Source organism: Dendrobates tinctorius, unplaced genomic scaffold (genome assembly GCF_039654945.1).
Source record: "Dendrobates tinctorius isolate UK_male_01 unplaced genomic scaffold, ASM3965494v1 ptg000265l, whole genome shotgun sequence".
Lineage (NCBI taxonomy): Eukaryota > Metazoa > Chordata > Amphibia > Anura > Dendrobatidae > Dendrobates > Dendrobates tinctorius.
In genome coordinates this window covers 4,913,852-4,932,723 of record NW_027361932.1, presented here as the reverse complement: position 1 = coordinate 4,932,723, position 18,872 = coordinate 4,913,852, and the positions used below count along the sequence as shown (strand labels likewise).

General features: G+C 42.9%; 1 protein-coding gene across 9 annotated transcripts in view; it reads right to left on the bottom strand.

Annotated features, from left to right (window-relative positions):
• The window catches only part of FBRSL1 (fibrosin like 1), an 830,184-nt gene that overhangs the window by 52,233 nt on the left and 759,079 nt on the right, over positions 1-18,872 (bottom strand). For all 9 annotated transcript variants that reach the window (XM_073559016.1, XM_073559012.1, XM_073559019.1 and 6 more), the window contains one exon: positions 760-808. In XM_073559016.1, coding sequence (XP_073415117.1) covers positions 760-808 — 49 coding nt within the window. The remainder of the gene's footprint in view (positions 1-759; positions 809-18,872) is intronic.

The window sequence follows — 18,872 nt, the reverse complement described above, 5'->3', positions numbered from 1 at the left end:
AGTGCACAAAAGATACAATCTGTATGCGGCACTGTTCACACACAGAGGATGCAGAGTATCTGGCTTACAGCCTATTAATGAAGCCCATACACTTAGATTAGGCGGGCTGCCAAGTGCCTCTCAAATGCATCCTGTGTGAACAGAGGCCACAGTTTACAGAGCCATCTTGGCCCAACTGCACCCTGAAAAAAATAAAGTGCAAAAAACACAAATATATGTGAGGTATTAGTTGATATTATGGTCAAAATATGGACGCTCGCAACCCATGTCACGGGTCCTCACACTTGCAAGTCCTACTCTAACAGCAAAACCACAAAAAGTGCATTTGCTTTGAGGCCTAGGCAGGTAAGCATCAGGACCTGCTCCTCCCCTAGGCCACGCAAGGTCTTCACTGTTTGAACTCAAACAGAACTGTCTGACCTCAAGATCAATGCATGATCTGTCAAGGGAATATAAACATACTATCCGTTCCTGCAGAGGGCTGACGCTTGCAGGACATTCAATGACACGTTTGGTGCATTGATCAAATGGACATTTACTTCATAGCTTCCATAGTCTTATTTTATTTTCATATTGTTTTTAGATTTATTTTTTTTTGCATCCAATTCAACTTTATTTATAACATTGGCCACTGTGCATATTAATAATAAAAAAGGATGCAAAAGTGATTGATAATTCACAAAATATAGTAAAAAATAATTTGGTACAAGAGTAATTAAGTACCGTAATTAAAAGTGAACTGCATTGAGACATGCTTACCTGTGGATGCAGCAGGGGAGAAGAGGATCTCAGAGCCAACATTAGAGCACTAAAAAAATAAATAAAATAAAAGCAAAATGTTAAACTCAAGATCACAAACAGCCATTTAATTCAATTAATTTAATTTACAGGTTTCACATGGTTAAATGTAAGGTTAGGACAAAATCTATGCTTAAAATGTTTAGGTTTCCTTAGAAGACAACCAAAAAACAGCCAGCCATTCTGCAGCTGTTTTATTGTTGGCCTCAAGGGTGCAACATTGAGCCATCAAACAGAATACAATTATCAATAGTGAAATATTAAACTGATGGGAGTTGTTTTACAACATTGTATACACTGTGCTACAGCTCCCCAACCATAACACAAGGTAAACAGATCCAGATGAATTATTGTATTCGGTCAGATAGTCCATGACAGCTGAGAATTTGCATCACAACCATAAGACCAGTTAATAGGTACAAATAGCACTTGTCGAGGTTACAAAAATGTACTGCAATGGTTACATTGCTGACCAATAGCTACAAGCTGAGGAAGTCAACAGACTCAAGGACACCCTTTAGAACTACTAAAAATGTATGCTGTCTTGCCATGATACAGGATTCAGATCTTTCCTACTACACTCCCTATATATCACTCGCACGCTCAAGACACTTCTTTTGTTTTATTCTAATTAAATGCATGTATTTTGTTTAAAAAAAAAAAAAAATCAATGCAGCAGTTTCATTACAAATTTTGCAGTTTAGTTCTACAGGCTCTTTGCTTGCCTGCAAATTTAATATTAAACAAAATTACAAATTTTTCTGTTAGTGTAATGACAGTGGAGAAACAAGAGACCAGTCCTGTCCATCAGCTTCCTCCAATTGTAAGGGTGTGTGCACACGCTGAGGATTCTGCTGCGGATCCGCAGCAGATCCACAATGTACAGTACTATGTTAGCCGATTTCAAAACCGCAGTGCACATGATGCAGATAGTTCCGTGCGGATTTGCTGCGGTTTTAGATCCGCAGCATGTCAATTCTTTCTGCGGATTCTGCAGCGGTTTGACACCTGTTCCATTGTCCAGGTGTCAAACCGCAGGGGAAAACCGCTGGCAAATCTGCAGGAAAACCGCAGGTCACTACCTGCAAATCCACGGAAAAATCAGCAGGTGAATCCGCACTGTGTGCACTCACACTAAAAAATCTCTCATGGGATAGCTGCTTCTCTATTGGAGGAGGCTGATGGACTGGTCGCATGGTCCTCCACCAGCAGCTATTAGATGGACAGTAGCGCTGGTCAGGAAAACTGTTTTAACAGGAGGAAGTGGCCGAACTCGTTAATTTTCCCCAGAATCCATCCCTTTCTTGATATGGAAACATTTGGTATGTGCAAGCGGTCAGGAATGGCTCAGTATTTATTCAGAATTTGAAGCAGGTGAAATCTGCATCTGAGGTCACCTGCGTTTTTGATACATTTTTTACATGCGTTATTTTCATTGCATGCTTTTTTTTTCGTCACTTGAAATAAAGCTAATTCAAAGTTGGCTTCTGGGAAGGAAAGAAAATTAATTTCCTGTTTGGAGATATATTGGGGGTCTGTGCACACGGTCAGTAAACACTGCAAGTTGGACCCTGAGTACAACCGCAGTATCCAACCTGCAGCGTCCTCTAGCTGTTACAGCATAGTGGATGAGATGTCAAGAAATCCCATACCCACTATTAGCGCACAGGCGCCCGTGGCTCACCCGCGGAGATGGACATGCGGTGTATGTTTCCAGACTGCAGTATGTCATAGTAACAGTTAGTAAGGCCGAAAAAAGACATTAGTCCATCCAGTTCAGCCTATAAACTTCTGTCAGAATAAATCCCCAGTTCTACGTCCTTCTAAAGAACCTAACAATAACTGTAAGATACAATATTGTTACGCTCCAGGAAGACATCCAGGCCTCTCTTGAAACCTTCGACTGAGTTTGCCATCACCACCTCCTCAGGCAGGGAATTCCAGATTCTCACTGCCCTAACAGTAAAGAATCCAAAGATGCGCCAACTGTGGCACTGGAAAGACGTGTGCTATGTCAGTCTCCGAGGGGAAGCCGGATGTGGCTGCGCACACATAGTGGGCATGGGATTTTTTGAAAGCCCATCCACTATGCTGTAACATCTGGCCGCTGCAGGTTTGACGCTGCGGAGGTACATACCCTTAGGGTTGGTGTACAAAGCTTTTCAAATGGATATCGACGTGGATACTAGTCCAAAATCCACAAACCATGTGAACATCTGTCTAACGTTTAAATCAGTCTTCCCCTTAAGCCCCCGTCACACACAGCAATCTCGCTAGCAATCTCGCTGTGTGACACCTATCAGCAACCGGCCCCCCTGCCAGTATCGCTGATTGTTGATAGAAAGCCCTGGACACTTTTGGGGTCGCTGGTCTCCCGCTGGTCAGCACGCATCGCTGTGTGTGACAGGCGGGAGACCAGCGACCAGGAGCTGGTAACTAAGGTACACATCTGGTTTCTAAGGGGGCGCACTGTGCCTAGAAACCCGATGTGCACCTTAGTTACCAGTGCGCTGATGCAGGGAGCTGGTAACCAAGGTACACATCGGGTTTCTAAGTGACGCACGCCCCTTAGAAACCCGATGTGTACCTTAGTTACCAGCTCCCTGCATCAGTGCTCTGGTAACTAAAGTACACAGCGACGCTGTGCGCTCGGCGTCGCTATGCTGATCGCTGGTGAAGCTGTCTGACAGCTCACCAGCGATCCTGACACATTGATATCGCTGTCGGGATCGCTGGTGACGGGGCCCTTACAAAACCTCTCTCTCGCCAATCTAACTTGGATGACAAACAATTCTTAAAGAGATTCTGTCAAGTCGATCTAAGCTTGCAAAAACAGCAAGCAGCATGAATCAGAGCTTAGTTGCACAAATGCAGCCAGGAATGTTTTTCTCGGACATGCCGGACTATTAAAGATCTGCGTGGGGAACATAGGAAGACATGAGAATAGTCCAGAGTTGCCTCCCAAGCACTTCTCCCCGCCCAACTGTAGTTGACCGGTCGCTCTGGTGTTTTAGAGAAAAACATACCTGTCTGCAATTATGCAGTCAGGCTCTGCATCATGCTGCCTGTGGTGTGAGGAGCATGAACTGACTGACATGCTTCTTGTAAGGGTATATGCACACGTTGAGTAAAATTTCTGCATCTCTTAGCAGGAAAATTGCACATTTTTGATTGAAGTGAAGTCAATGGTGAAAAATGCAGGGCAAAAACACACAAAACTGATACTTAGGCTATGTGCACACGTTGCGGATTCTACTGCGTTTCCGCAGCGGTTTTGGCCCGGCGGAAACGCAGCAGTTCCGCTGACATGGTACAGTACAATGAAAGCCTATGGGTTTTCAAAAACGCTGTGCTCACGCTGCGTTTTTTTTCCGCACGGTTATGCTGCGGTTTACAAACCGCAGCATGTCAATTGTTTGGGCGGTTTCCGCAGCGGTTTCACACCTTTAACATAGTAGAGGTGTGAAACCGCAGGGCAAAACCGCAGGTCACTTTACCTGCGGTTTTACCTGCGTTTCCGCAACGTGTGCACATAGCCTAAGGGTAAGTGCACACAGAGTTTTTTGGTGGTGCGGATTTTGTAGTAAAATCCGCAGATAAATCCACAGGACTAAAGTCCTGCGGTTTATCTGCGGATTTGCCCTGCGGTTTCACACCTCATAATGGATGAGGTGTGAAACAGCAGCGCTTCTGCACAAAAGAATTGACATGCTGCGGATTGTAAACCGCGAAAAAAATCCGCAGCATGTGCACTGCGGGTTTTTTTTTTTACATAGGAAATAAAGGTACTACTGTACAACGCAGCAGAATCTGCTGCGGACCCGCAGAGCCAAAACCGCTGCGGATCCGCAGCAGAATCCGCAGCGTGTGCACATAACCTTAAGGTTTCTAATTCGCTTTGCTGGCATCAGGTTTAGCTTCAGGTTTTATCAAAAATCCAAACAGTAAAAATCAGACAAAAACACACCAAATCTGCAACGTGTGCACACAGCCTAAGCTTTCACCAAGCCACTACAGCCATGCCTCTATACTGTCCCAGTCACTGCACCGGCTTCTTATTCCACATAAATCAAAGTTATCACCCTCCCCCACAAAACTCTCCACGGTGCTGCACCATGTATATATCTTCATCATCTGTCTACCGCCCTACATGTGTTCTTCTTGACAATGAGCCAATACCAATATAGTCTATAATCCGAACCTCCTGCTCCGAATGCTTTTCTTGTACGACTAAAGTTAAACGGAACATTTTTAAGCGTATCCTAAAACCCCCCACACCTTTTCAGTCTAGTATACATTCCCTAATCTAATACTTCACCCACATTTTCATTATTACTCAGAACCTGTTCCCTTCATCCAACAGTCAATGCTGCGCTCTATGAACTTCACATTTCTGCATAAAGAGATATGGCTGGATGACTGGCTTATGCAATAAGTCCTAAGAATTGTTACTGTAAGTATAACCAGTAGTCAGTGCAGTCCTATAGCTAGTATTACATTTTTGGTGGTCTTGGACTTACTACTTCAAGGTGAAAATCTGGATCGTTAGGCTCTATGATCATTCAAACTACTCTTAAACAAGTCTTTCAACCTATCCTTTACATGTTAAAGTGTAATAATGGCAAGCAAAATAACCCAACATACTGGTCATTTTTTCAATAATGCACCACCATCAGTCATATTCTGGTACTGCAGCTCAGCTGCATTCACATGTAGAAGGTCGAGCTATAATAAATATGAAGACTCCTATATAAAATCTAAACGTTTGTATGTTATATGGTCAGGATACCAGACACTCTGTTAATATTTGAAAGTCAAAGTCATCAGTGGTAGTAGGAGGCTCCTAAATATTTTAGGTATGGAAAGCAATGCTAGGAAGCATCCACATCAACAGTTGGGCATTGTGCACGGTCACTCAAATTTCACTGAATTAAATTTCTCTTCAGGGTTTGGCTTCAATCAGCTGATGTCATCAAGTAAACGCCAGCACAAACGGAGTACCAGACGGGGCTTGGCAAAGGTAAGGCTATGTGCACACGTACTTTTGAGAGTTGCGGATTTGTCCCCGCGGATTTGTAAAAAACCGCAGGTAAATCCGCAGGTCAAAAGTCCTGCGGTTTCACACCTCATAATGGATAAGGTGTGAAACCGCAGCGGATTCCGCACAAAGAATTGACATGCTGCGGATTGTAACCCGCGGAAAAATCTGCAGGATGTGCACAGCGTATTTTGTTTTACCATTGAAAACAATGGTACTGTACAACGCAGCAGAAACTGCTGCGGACCCGCAGGGCCAGAAACGCTGCAGATCCGCAGCAGAATCCGCACCGTGTGCACATAGCCTCAAAAATGTCCCAGTGCTGTCTATCAGGACGAACATGGAAAATAGAGTGAAAAACAGGCACGGAAGTAGAAGATGCTGTAGAAGATATTCAGCAAAGCATTTACGGTAGCTTGTATTCACTGCTTCGTATATAAAAATGTTTTGTAAAAGATTCATAGTTTGGATAGACAAATCTCAAATCTATCAGGTTAAAATGTTTAATTTGATTGAAAACAGATATGGATGGCATGATAGAATGATCACTTGCCACTCTGGTCAAGCATAATGTACAGTTTATTTTTCAATTAAGTGATGAATCTACCAGTTTAGTCTAGCATGTTGGCTTTGGGAGTATTCGTACAGTCCCACAGTGGCAATGTGGTCAATCTTCCGTGTGTAGGCAGCCCAGCCAAGCATCATACTACCGTAAACAGAAAAAAAGCACATGCCCAAAATAAAAAATGTACACTGTTACAACAGTCTAGACCAGTGTTCCCCAAACCCTGTACTCACAGCCCCCAACACATCACGTTTTCAGGATTTCTTTAGCATTGCACAGGTGAGAACCTGTGCCAGTTTCTGAGGCCTTAATAATAATTCTATCACGTGTGCAATACTAAGGAAATGCTGAAAATATGATTTGTGGGGGGCCGTGAGGAGAGGGTTTAGGAAACACTGGTTTAGACATTTCAGAGATTTACCTTTAGTTCTGAGAGCTCCATTATGGCAACACACAAACATTTGAAAGTGGAGGACTGCATTTAGAAAGCAGCTGTAGAGCAAACACTAAGTTCCCAAATACCATTTTACGAATCGGGATATTAGCTAATTTAATAGGCAAGAAATATCGCACAGGTGGAGAGGTGGGATATTGACACATATTGTGGTGTCACTGTGGCAGTCCGGCCAAAGCTAAGCCCACCAGCGACGGGTCAACGATTCAAAATAGAGCATCAACTGGCCACAGCAGTTGGTAGAGTATTGCCTGCATGAGCCTGGTTATTCAATAAGGTGGAATACACATTCCATTCATCTAAAAGGGGGTTTGTATTAGATGACTGGCACAGTTGCAAAGCTTTCCATGACTTAGGATATGTGCACACGTAGCGATTTTTAAGCGTTTTTGCCGCGATTTTCGGCGCGAAAACGCTTAAAAATCGTGTACAGAACGCCCCCCCCATGCATTCCTATGGCATTCCGCACATGCTGTGCTAATGCTACGCTTTATTCCGCGGCGGAATCGCATCGCGGAAAAAATCGCAGCATGCTCATTCTTTTGTGCGGAATCGCAAAGAATTGCCGCGATTCCGCACCCATAGGAATGCATGAGAATCGCTTACTTCCCGCATGTGGCTATGCCCACCATGCGGGAAGTTAAGCGTCTCATGTGCGGTTGGTACCCACGGTGTGGAGGAAAGGAGACTGTCCTCCAGGCCCTGGGTACCATCCTCCTGTAAAATAAAGAATAAAAAATAAAAAATCCGGGTATACTTACCTTACGATGTCCCGCGCTGCATTCCCGGCCTAGCGTTCCCAGTAATGCCTTGTGGCAAGGCCCTGTAATGACGTGGTCTCGCGAGATCGCTATAGCAACGCGAGACTACGTCATCACAGGTCTCGCAAGGCATTACTGGGATCGCTGAGGTCCGGGAATGCAGCGCGGGACGCCGAAAGGTAAATATACACCGATTTTTTTATTTTTTTTAGCATTTTAACATCCTATCTTTTACTATTGATGCCACATAGGCTGCCTCAATAGTAAAAACCTGGTCACACTTGTCAAACACTATGTTTGACGAGTGTGACCAACCTGTCACTTTCCAAGCGATGCTTCAAATCGCTTGGAAAGTGCTTGAATATCGCACGCGAAAATCGCGATCATAATCGCGGTAAAATCGCGATCATAATCGCGGTGAAATCGCGGGGAAAAAAACCCGTGATTTCTGGGAAGGAGTGCGGTTTTTAGTGAGCGTTTTAAAACGCTACGTGTGCCCACAGCCTTAGATGATTTTGCCACAATTCTTTTGAAAAAACAGCACATCTTCCATGTTGATTCTATCTGGAGAATTACGATAAGTTTCAAGCTATGCGTTTAAAAGAGGGAAATCAAGTGTGAAGGTCTGTAGCAAGAGTTTGAATCCTTAGTGCATACAATGGTATAAATTGAGAAGCTTTTTTCCCCCCAACACTCTGCTGCTGCTGATAGCTGCAGATTTTCTGCCAACAAATCCAGCCTAAAATCTGCAACATATTTGGCCCTGTTTGAACACACTCTTTAAAACAAAAACGCACTACCATGACACAGTATAATAATTTTTCAGTTCATTTGCACCATACAGTGAAAAGGAGAATCCCATTAGCTACATGGAGCAATTATTGCTGCTCACAGATCTCTAGTGACCTTATGGCATAAAGCAGATGTCATGTTCCATCCTGGCTGTCTGTCCCATTTGTACAAATTAACACTCTGAGGGAGCCACATGGGAGCTGATCAATCACAGGGGGTAAGACTTTACATTCAGCTTGTCCATACAGAACAGTCAAGGAGCCGAGACACAGCCAAAGAAAATAGAGTACAGAGAAATGAAGTAGAGTACAGAGGAACAAATAGCTACATGACACAAGGACAACATTGGGTTTTAGCAGCCTTGCATGAAAACAAAATCTAAATATTAGTCAACTTATTTGGTATAAAATAAGCGGATACATTATGCTGTAGTGGTGCTTGAAACGCAGTGAATCCTTAAGAATTTTCCAGAGTTCTGCATAAATTCTAAATCCACATCAACTATTTACAACAGTCCTAAAACTAGATTAAGTGAACCAAATAAAAAAAGTCACAGATATTAAGACGGACTTTTTTTTAAAAGAAAATACAAAAACGATGCAATATACTTCTCAAAGTCAAAACTATGAACTTTTAAGACTAGCAGATAATTTGAAGGTGAAATTCTTGTCTAGTGCTTCAAATCAATGGGATGACAATCCGGCGTGAGTGCGCGACTTGTTATAATAAAGAATAGGGTCATCAAAAGCTGATTTTCTCAACAGGCGTTTGTGGAAGTGTACCATGGCATAAATAAAGGAGATTTCTGATGAAGTCAGATGAAGTTGTTGACGCTCATCAGGCTCGAAAGGGTTACAATAACGCTCTATAAAGAGTAGGGACTCCACCAAAGCACAGCTAGACTGTGTACAATTGGAGAAAATTCAAGATCATCCTCCTCCTCACCAAGAGTTTTCGACCAACAAAGATCACTCAAACAGCTCAAAACAGTCCACAAGGTCACAAAAGAACACAAGGTAAACGATAACAGTCTCAGGGGCAATAAAAGACCTTTCTCACATTAGATAGAGTTAATCAGGCCTACCTGAACAATGGTGAGCATGACAAAATTACAAGGAGAAAGCCATGGCTCTTCGAAAAGAACATTGCTGCACTTTGCTATAAAAATCACCTGGACAAGCCAGAAGGCTACTGGAGAAAATGAAAAAGTGCCACTGTATATACAAGCAAAGAAATTAACATTTCAGAAAGACAACTACCCTTTGTGCTCATTATATACTTATAATTTTTGAGAATATTCAGGGCTTTGGGTCCTGTGTCATGTCAAAGCTTTTGCATGGCTTGAGCACTGACCTACAGCATAGATACATACAAGTGGCACTAAAGAGTTTTTTTTTTTATGGAGCACAGCTACTTTGCATACATTTTACTCATTTAGTATTTATTACTTGTAAGACTCCTTACAGCTACTGGATCTTTTAAAGGAGAACCAGTAGCTCCAAGTTAGCCTTTACACCCAAGAAAACCTTTTTTCAGACTTATCAGTGGGAGACAGTGGAGCCCTCTTTTCTGAGGCTATTTAGCACGGGGAAAATGTTTTTCAGAATGTCTCTATGGACTAGAGCCAACTGCCTCATATAGGTCTATGAAGAAGATAGTTTGGTCAGGACATGTGGTGGTTGATCCGGTTCTTGTGATCTGAGGACAGTTCACGTTTCATGGACAGGTGAAGCCGGCCATAGTTTTAAAGTACCCAATCTAAAATATGCCAATTGCGGTGAAAAGGCTCCGTTTAGAAGAAGCACATACGCACTACAGTGACTAACAAAGCGGAGGAAAATAAAAAATTTATAGATGCGAATTTATATTGCTCGTTATATTAACCATTTATAGCACACTTTTTCATGTTAAAAAAAAGCTTATTCTAAATGGAATGCAAGGGTATTTTGTCTGACTGCTCAGTCCCTGGATACTCAATAAAAGCCGTTTTTTGGATGTGCAGAAGGCCAGAGTTGGAAGGAAACATGCAGGATCCATTACAGAAGGATCCAAATCCAGCATTGGCCCTTTTCCCAAAGCTTATCCTAAGTTCAGTTTAAGCCCTGACATCTTTCCAAGCTCTTGCCCACTGTATTTATATGCATAAGATTATCCCTTTCTTCCTTCTGCAAAATGTCACCAATTTAGTTTAGCCTGGGGGCCTATTGAAAGTTTTACCTCTAATTCGGGGAAAAGCATTTTTCAAGCTGTTACCACTTAACTGTACTGATACAGTCACTCGGGAGACTCAATATTGTTTACACATCCTGCTCAGTGGAATAAAGTAGTGCTGCCAGAACTCTGCCTGAGCTGTGAAGGAGACGTTTGCTCTCTGTTTTATGAGATTTCCTCAATTTGTGGCTGTCTCAACGGTCGTAAAAACAGCTGTAAATCAAAAGAGCTCCACAAAATTGCAATAACAAGCATAGAACTGTGCTGCGTGGAGCATAACTGCAGGCAGCAGGAGGTGGAAGGTACCGGCTGATTTAATACCAGGTGCGAGAAATTGTTGGCAGTGCTGGCCGTTGTGCAGTGTTAGTGATGGATGCCCAAGGAGGAATCCTAGCCAGCTAGAAAGGATGGGGCCTTGTCTTTGCATCCAAAACCCCATGTCTTTACCCTCCTCCCACCACCGTCTCAGTAAGGTCTTGTTTCATCGCCTGTGCAAGAGCTAGTCTTAGACAAATAACTGGGAAAGTCATAACACTGTTTAAGGCATTAGCAGGAATTGTGGGCTGTACATCAGACCATGATTATTGAGCAGCTCTCTTGGCCTCAGACCCAATGGCTTTAGCAGATTTCCATCCATGTGGCTTTGGGATTCTATAAGATAAAGATCCACATATGCTGAAATGAGATCCAGACAACTGATCCTCATTTATTATCCGGCAGCTCCTTCTACATATCTGTATTATTTCATTAGTCATCTAGGAGACAACACTGGAAAGTGCGCCAAGCACTCATTCTATTACCGATCCACTGCATGTATCAGCCCGGTATGTTTGACCCTGAAATGCTGCAGTGTTCCTGATAATAATATGCTTAAACTGAGCCACACGGGAGACTAGTCGCACAGACTGTCCCGGCGGATTATCCCCACCTGCTCCTCCTGGGTGACAGGTCTCATCCTTTACACACATGCAAGGAGAATCCTGTCAGTCACTGGCAAAGCGAGGAGAAAAGCTACCGGGTCCCGCCTGTCTGACTAGCTTCCCGTTAGAGAAATACTTCCTTTAAAAGCTAACAACATTTCAGCATTTTCAGCCTGTGGATATATTAGGTTTTATAATGGAGAAAAAGAATTTTAAAGGCCGAATTCACATCCATTATTCAAGGTCTGAATACGGACCACTATGCCCCGACTGTCAACTTCAAGTCAAATGGCCTGCAGCCAAACTCATATACGGCCCCTGAGACTGTTAATTTCGAGTCAGGAAACCCATAGCCAGTCCATAATCATAGTCTGTACTCGGACGACAGGCTACAAGTTTGGCCATACAGTCATGGGGTGGAGCAGTTCTCAGAAGTCAGGCTGCCTGGACCGAAGTCCTGCCTATTTTTGGATATTTGTAAGAAAAATATTATGCCACTGTAAGTAATTAAGCCTAGGGCTACACAGTACGGTAACTTATGGATTACTGCGACACACAAAAAGAATTGCACACATTTCAAGAAGTTCAGAATTGCTCAGAACAAAAATTGCATGCGGCAACAAAACGATAAGGACACCTTTTGGAGGCAATTTTTTTTTGTTTTCAGCAAAAAAAAAAAAAAAAATTGTACAGCCACTGCAATTAGCTGCCGATTAGTGAATATCTGTGGGTCCATCAATTGCACAAAGTATTGATCTGAAGTGAACAGCTCCTGCATGTAGCACTCACACAGAGTGGTGTATGGGCTCAATAGCAAGACAAATGGTTCCACACACAGTGATGAAAGGCCCAGACTTACTGAGACCATACATCGCTCTGTGTGCACACTGCACTTCAATGTGTGTGATCCTTGGGGTCTTAGGGGCTCATCATACTTTTAAGAGAGGAGAGTTTGCAGACCCTTAAGGCTACGTGCACACGCTGCGGATTGGGGGCGGATTTCGCCGCGCAGATTTTGTAAAATCCGCAGGTAAATCTGCAGGTCAAAAGACCTGCGGTTTTACCTGCGGATTAGCCTGCGGTTTTTCATCTCCACAATGGAGGAGATGGCAAACCGCAGCAGAATCCGCAGAAAGAATTGACATGTCAATTCTTTCTGCGGTTTTTAATATCCATAGGATATTCTGGTTCTGTACACCGCAGCAAAAACTGCTGCGCATCCGCAGCGGCCAAATCCGCTGCGGAACCGCAGCAGAATCTGCAGCGTGTGCACACACCCTTAAGCTTTGCACAAGGGAAATACAGTCTCTAGTCATCACACTGTAACCATAGTATAAGGTCTGTTTCACACATCAGTTTTTTTGGTCAGTTAAAATCCGCTAAAATGGCGGATAGCGGATCCGTTCCTGTACTTACTACAACGTTTGCCACCGGACCGTTATTTTAACGGATCCGTCAAAGGAAGAATTCCGCTGCGAGAGAGAGAGGGAGGGGGGAGAGAGAGAGAGAGAGAGAGAGAGAGAGAGAGGGGGGGGGGGGGGGAGAGAAAGACAGAGAGAGAGAGAGCGCATTTTTCAGTTGCCAGAACAGAGTTTAGGGTTAAATTTCCGACTGAGTGAAGTCTTTCGGGCATGCGCAGTGAGAAGTGCAGATCCTGCCGCCCGAAAAAACGTTGCATGCTCCGTTCAGGCATGTCGGCGGATGTAAAAATTTTGGCAGATCCGCAAAAAAACGGATCCAACGGATGGCCATCCGTCAAGATCCGCCGGTAATGCAACTCAATGGGAAAAAAAACGGATCCGCCAAGAAAAATGGCATATCCGTGTTTTTTTTTGCAAAACGGCGGATTTTGACTGATAAACACAAACGGATGTGTGAAACAGGCCTAAGAGACGAAAAGCAGTAACAAAGCATTCATTTTCATGCTCTTTTTGAAACTAGTGAAATATGTCAAGACAAGAGTGCATTTCCATTCACTTAGCAGGAAACTTGAAAATGGTGATAAACTTAAAAAAAAAAAATAATAGATTGGAAAATTGCATAATATTTATTTTGATAATCATTACTTTTTAATATATTACATAAGACTAGATAAATAATGTTAAAACTTTGGTATTGGGGAATTATATTGCACAAGTAGCAATTCTGTACTATTTTGTGCTTGTCCTGTAGGAGCCATCAACTTCAGATTTTGGAGTGCAGCTTTTGCAGGACAGTTTAACCCCTTCATGACCAAGCCTATTTTGACCTTAATGACCAGGCCATTTTTTGCATTTCTGACCAGTGTCCCTTTATGAGGTAATAACTAGCGATTCTGAGATTGTTTTTTCGTGACATATTGGGTTTCATGTTCGTGGTAAATTTAGGTCGATAATTTTTGCGTTTATTTGGGAAAAACAACGGAAATTAAATTTCGCACATTTCAAATTTTGAATTTTTATTCTGCTAAACCAGAGAGTTATGTGACGCAAAATAGTTAATAAACATTCCCCACTTGTCTACTCTACATCAGAGGAAGTTATAAGGATTAAAAGCTGACCAGCAATTTGTCATTTTTACAACAAAATTTACAAAATTTTTTTTTTTTTTTTTTTTCAGGGAACACCTCACATTTGAAGTCACTTTGAGGGGTCTATATGGCAGAAAATACCCAAAAGTGATACCATCCCAAAAACTGCACCCCTCAAGCTACTCAAAACTACATTCAAGAAGATTATTAACCCTTCAGGTGCTTCACAGGAACTAAAAGGAACGTGGAAGGAAAAAATGGACATTTTAATTTAGCCAACAAAAATTTTATTTTAGCATCTATTTTTTCATTTTCACATGGGCAACAGGATAAAATGGATCCTAAAATTTGTTGGGCAATTTCTCCTGAGTACACCGATACCTCATATGTGGTCATAAACCACTGCTTGGGCGCACGGCAGGGTTCAGAAGGGAAGGAGCGCCATTTGACTTTTTGAATGGAAAATATGCTCCAATCGTTAGCGGACACCATGTCGCATTGGAGAGCCCGTGTGCCTAAACAGTGAAAAAAACCCACAAAAGGACACCAGTTTGGAAATTAAACCCCTTAAGGAACTTATCTAGATATGTGGTGAGCACATTGAACTCCCAAGTGCTTCACAGAAGTTTATAATGCAGAGCAGTGAAAATAAAAAAATCATTTTTTTTCCCTCAAAAATGATTTTTGATTTTTTAGCCCGCTATTTTTTTATTTTCACAAGGCTAACAGGAGATATTGGACAACAAAAGTTGTTGTGCAATTTGCCCTGAGTACACCGATAACCCATATGTGGGGGAGGAACCACTGATTGAGAGCATGGGAGAGCACAGAAGAAAAGGAGCGCCATTTTGGAATGCAGACTTTGATGGAATGTTCTGCGGGCGTCATGTTGCGTTTGCAGAGCCCCTGATGTGCCTAAACAGGAGAAACCCCCACAAGTGACCCCATTTTGAAACTAGACCCCCCAAGGAGCTTATCTAGATGTGTAGTGAGCACTTTGATCCCCCAAGTGATTTACAGAAGTTTATAAAAGCAGAGCCGTGAAAATAAAAATCTTTTTTTTCCCCTCAAAAAATTATTTTTTAGCCCGCAATTTTTTACTTTCACAAGGGTAACAGGAGAAATTGGACCCCAAATGTTGTTGTCCAGTTTTGTCCTGAGTACGCTGGTACCCGATATGTGGGGGGGAGACCACTGTTTGGGCACATGTCGGGGCTCGGAAGTAGTGACGTTTTGAAATGCCGACTTGATGGAATGGTCTGCAGGCATGATACGTTTGCAGAGCCCCTGATGCGGATGCGCCTAAACAGTAGAAACTCCCCACAAGTGACCCAATTTTGGAAACTAGACCCCCACGGAACTCATCTAGATGTGTGGCGAGCACTTAGAACCCCCAAGTGCTTCACAGTTTATAACGCAGAGCTGTGAAAATAAAAGAATTTTTTTTTCCACAAAAATAATTTTTTTAGCCCCCAATTTTTTATTTTCCAAAGGGTAACAGGAGAAATTAGACCCCCAAAGTTGTTGTGCTATTTTTCCTGAGTACACTGATACCCCATATGTTGGGGTAAACCACTGTTTGGGCACATGTCGGGGCTTAGAAGGGAGGGAGCACTGTTTGACTTTAACGCAAAATTGGCTGGAATCAATGGTGGCGCCATGTCGCGTTTGGAGACCCCCTGATGTGCCTGAACAGTGGAAACCCCTCAATTCTAACTCCAACCCTAACCCCAACACACCCTGTTATGATTAGGTCACCGAGGAGGATAGCCGGGCAATAAGCTAGGCAACCAGAAAGGTTGGTAACTTAGCGGATTGCAGTCCCCTAAAACTAACAACACAACTAGAATTAGCCGTGGGACGTACCTACGATGCCCTAGACGCCTCCGCACAGCCAAAGAATTGACTAAGCCTAAAGCAAGAAAGGGGAAAGCTAAACTGCCCCGGAGTAGAACCCCAAAGGAATAGATGTCTCACCGGCAATATATGTTTGTGGGCTAAGATGAGGCACAAACACAGGCAGAAAATAGAGTAAGCAAATGATGGAGCCCAAACTGTCTAGATAGAACAGGACAGGAAAGGATACTGTCTGCAATCACGCAAAAAACCCTAAGAAAAATCCAACACGTCTGATATGCAAAAATACTGAGGCCACACGACCTCCCCCCCACTAGATGAGAATTCTGGTGTGAACTGGAAGCAAAACAAAAGATACTGATATAACAGGAGATTAGCAATACTGAACAGACTGACATAAGCTGTGGCATATGGAACGGGGTCCAGCACCGGTCCCAGCAGGGAACAATGCTGAACCCACACAGCAAAGCAGAAAGCAGAGAAAGGCAAAAACTGAATCAAATGCAAAAAGATTCCAGCAAACAACTTATCTGAACGATGCAGGATCAAGCAGGGGACAAGCGGACTTCAAAATGCACAGGAAAAAAACCAATTCACCAGAAAGAACTGAGGGAAACTTCCTCACTTAAATCCTCCCAGTCTGTAACACCTGACCTCCAATCATCCTCTTCAGGTGATTGACTTCTGTCAACCCGACCAGCTCCATTACCCGCAGCAACCACCGGAGGGAGCCCAAACTCAGAAGTCAGGTCCAAAGTGTTCACAACAACACCCCTAACCTTAACCCCAATTCCAACCCTAACCCCAATTCCAACCCCAACTCCAACCCTAACCCCAATTCTAACCCTAACCCCAAGCCTAATTCTAAGCCTAACAGAAAAATAAAAATCTTTATTTTATTATTTATCCCTACCTATGGGGGTGATTTACTATTTTTTTTTAACTTTCATCACTGTAATAGGATCTATCACATTGATCAAAATGAATGAATGGAATCTGTTGAGCAGATTCGAGGGGCGCACTGCGCATGCGCCCGCAATTTTGGAAGATGGCGGTGCCCATGATCCGGGACGGAAGGACGCTGGGAGCGACACTCAGAGGGTACCGGGGGAGCCGAAGATGACGGCGGCAGATAGCCACTCGGTGGTGGGGGACGGATAGGCGTCTCCAGCCATGCCCGATGCTATTTCAGCATCGGCCATGGCTGGTATATAATATTTCATCAAGTTTCATTGATGAAATATCACTATTGCTCTGATTGGCTGTTGAAAGTGAAACAGCCAATCAGAGCGATCGTAGCCACGGGGGGGGGGAAGCTTCCCCCCCCCCGGGGTGAAGTACAAATCCTCCTGTATGTGAGGGTCAGATGACCTTTCAGTGACTCACCCGACCCGCAAGGGGGTTATCAATTCATGGGTCGGACTGGCACGGACTTTCATGACGCCTACGTGGCCTCTAAGGTCGGGAAGGGGTTAAGTTAGCAAGACATTGTAGTACATGCCTTCTTGCATTGTGGGCCCAATACAACTTTTATATGGCAACTTATGCAATCCTCTGATATATATCCTTAAAGTGCCTCAACCATATTTTTCTAAATCATAAGCACAGAAAAAAAATCCTTCCTCAAAAAAAAGAAAAGAAAAAAAAAGCAGCATGCAACATGCTTTGAGGCAGTTGGCATTTTTTTGTTTTTTTCCAGTGTTTTATACAAATGGCTCAGTTCCCCCTTGTTGCGCTGGCTACGTTCCCTTGCAGGAAGTGAATTCCCATCAGTGCGGGTGTCTATGCCAATGCACCTGTGACAATAGAGCTCTGGACTGCAGGCGGCTCCAGCAATGCAAAATGCCAGGCAGGATGCTTTAACTCGTTCTGGATCTGTGTCCTCTAGTTTATGTCACACATGGCTAACAGAGGAGTAAGAACTTAGTCACTGTAAAGTCAATTACAACTAATATGCAAAATTGCTATCATATGAGTGAACGATGTAAAACTGAAAACCACATATGGCTGTCGAATTTTCCATTAACATGGCCACAGATAGTTTGCAAAAGCCATACTTAAGCATCATGAATGCCTGGACAGTGCAATACATCGGCTAAAAAGAACATTAGTGAAGATCCAATGTGACAACAATGGCTAGATATCACCCAGCTCATACACCGAAAATGTTATCAGTTGGTAAGGAATATAATTCTCCTTCCTACGTGAGAATGGATAACGCCACTTGAATCTGGAAAAATCAACTACTGCATTTCCAGCTGTCACAAAAATATTGTTTTTCTTGTGTATTTGTATCATAGTAAGATACAATCCTTATACCCATCTAGTATATCATGGCAGTGCCTAAATTCCAATACCAAAACCTGTACTAACGGTCAAACGACATTCATCAGTTTTATGTATCAGGTGTCTCAGCATGATTTTATGCACACTTTATGTTGAATTTTAGATACACTTATATTTTTATCATACTGGCGAGACGTTGTTACTTTCAGAGCAGCATAAAATATTTCATAAGGATGAGCTGTCCCAATGCCAGCACATTGATGATATGCAGGCAGAGAACACAGGAGTCTGGATGCAGTGTGCAGGCAGAAATCCCACCGACACCATGACTATAGGTATTATTTATACGTACTGAAGGATGTGTAGGGAACATGCTCACAGCTTAGACAAGTTACACATTCATCCGATACACTCATGGCACAAAAATAACTGCTGGCCAAAAAGTTTTTAGATCCCCTCTCCCCACAGTCCATTTATTTGACACAACCTTTCAAACGGCAGTTTTCTTTGTATGTGAGAAAAACTGATACTGATCAGTGCTTTTTTCCCCAAATTTAACAGGTTTTGTGTCATTTTTTTATTAAAGTAGCATTTGTTTTCTTTTTTGTATGAAAAAAAAAATCCTAAGAAACTTATACAGGTTGCCAAGTTTCTGCTATAAAAAATTAGCATAAAGCTGCA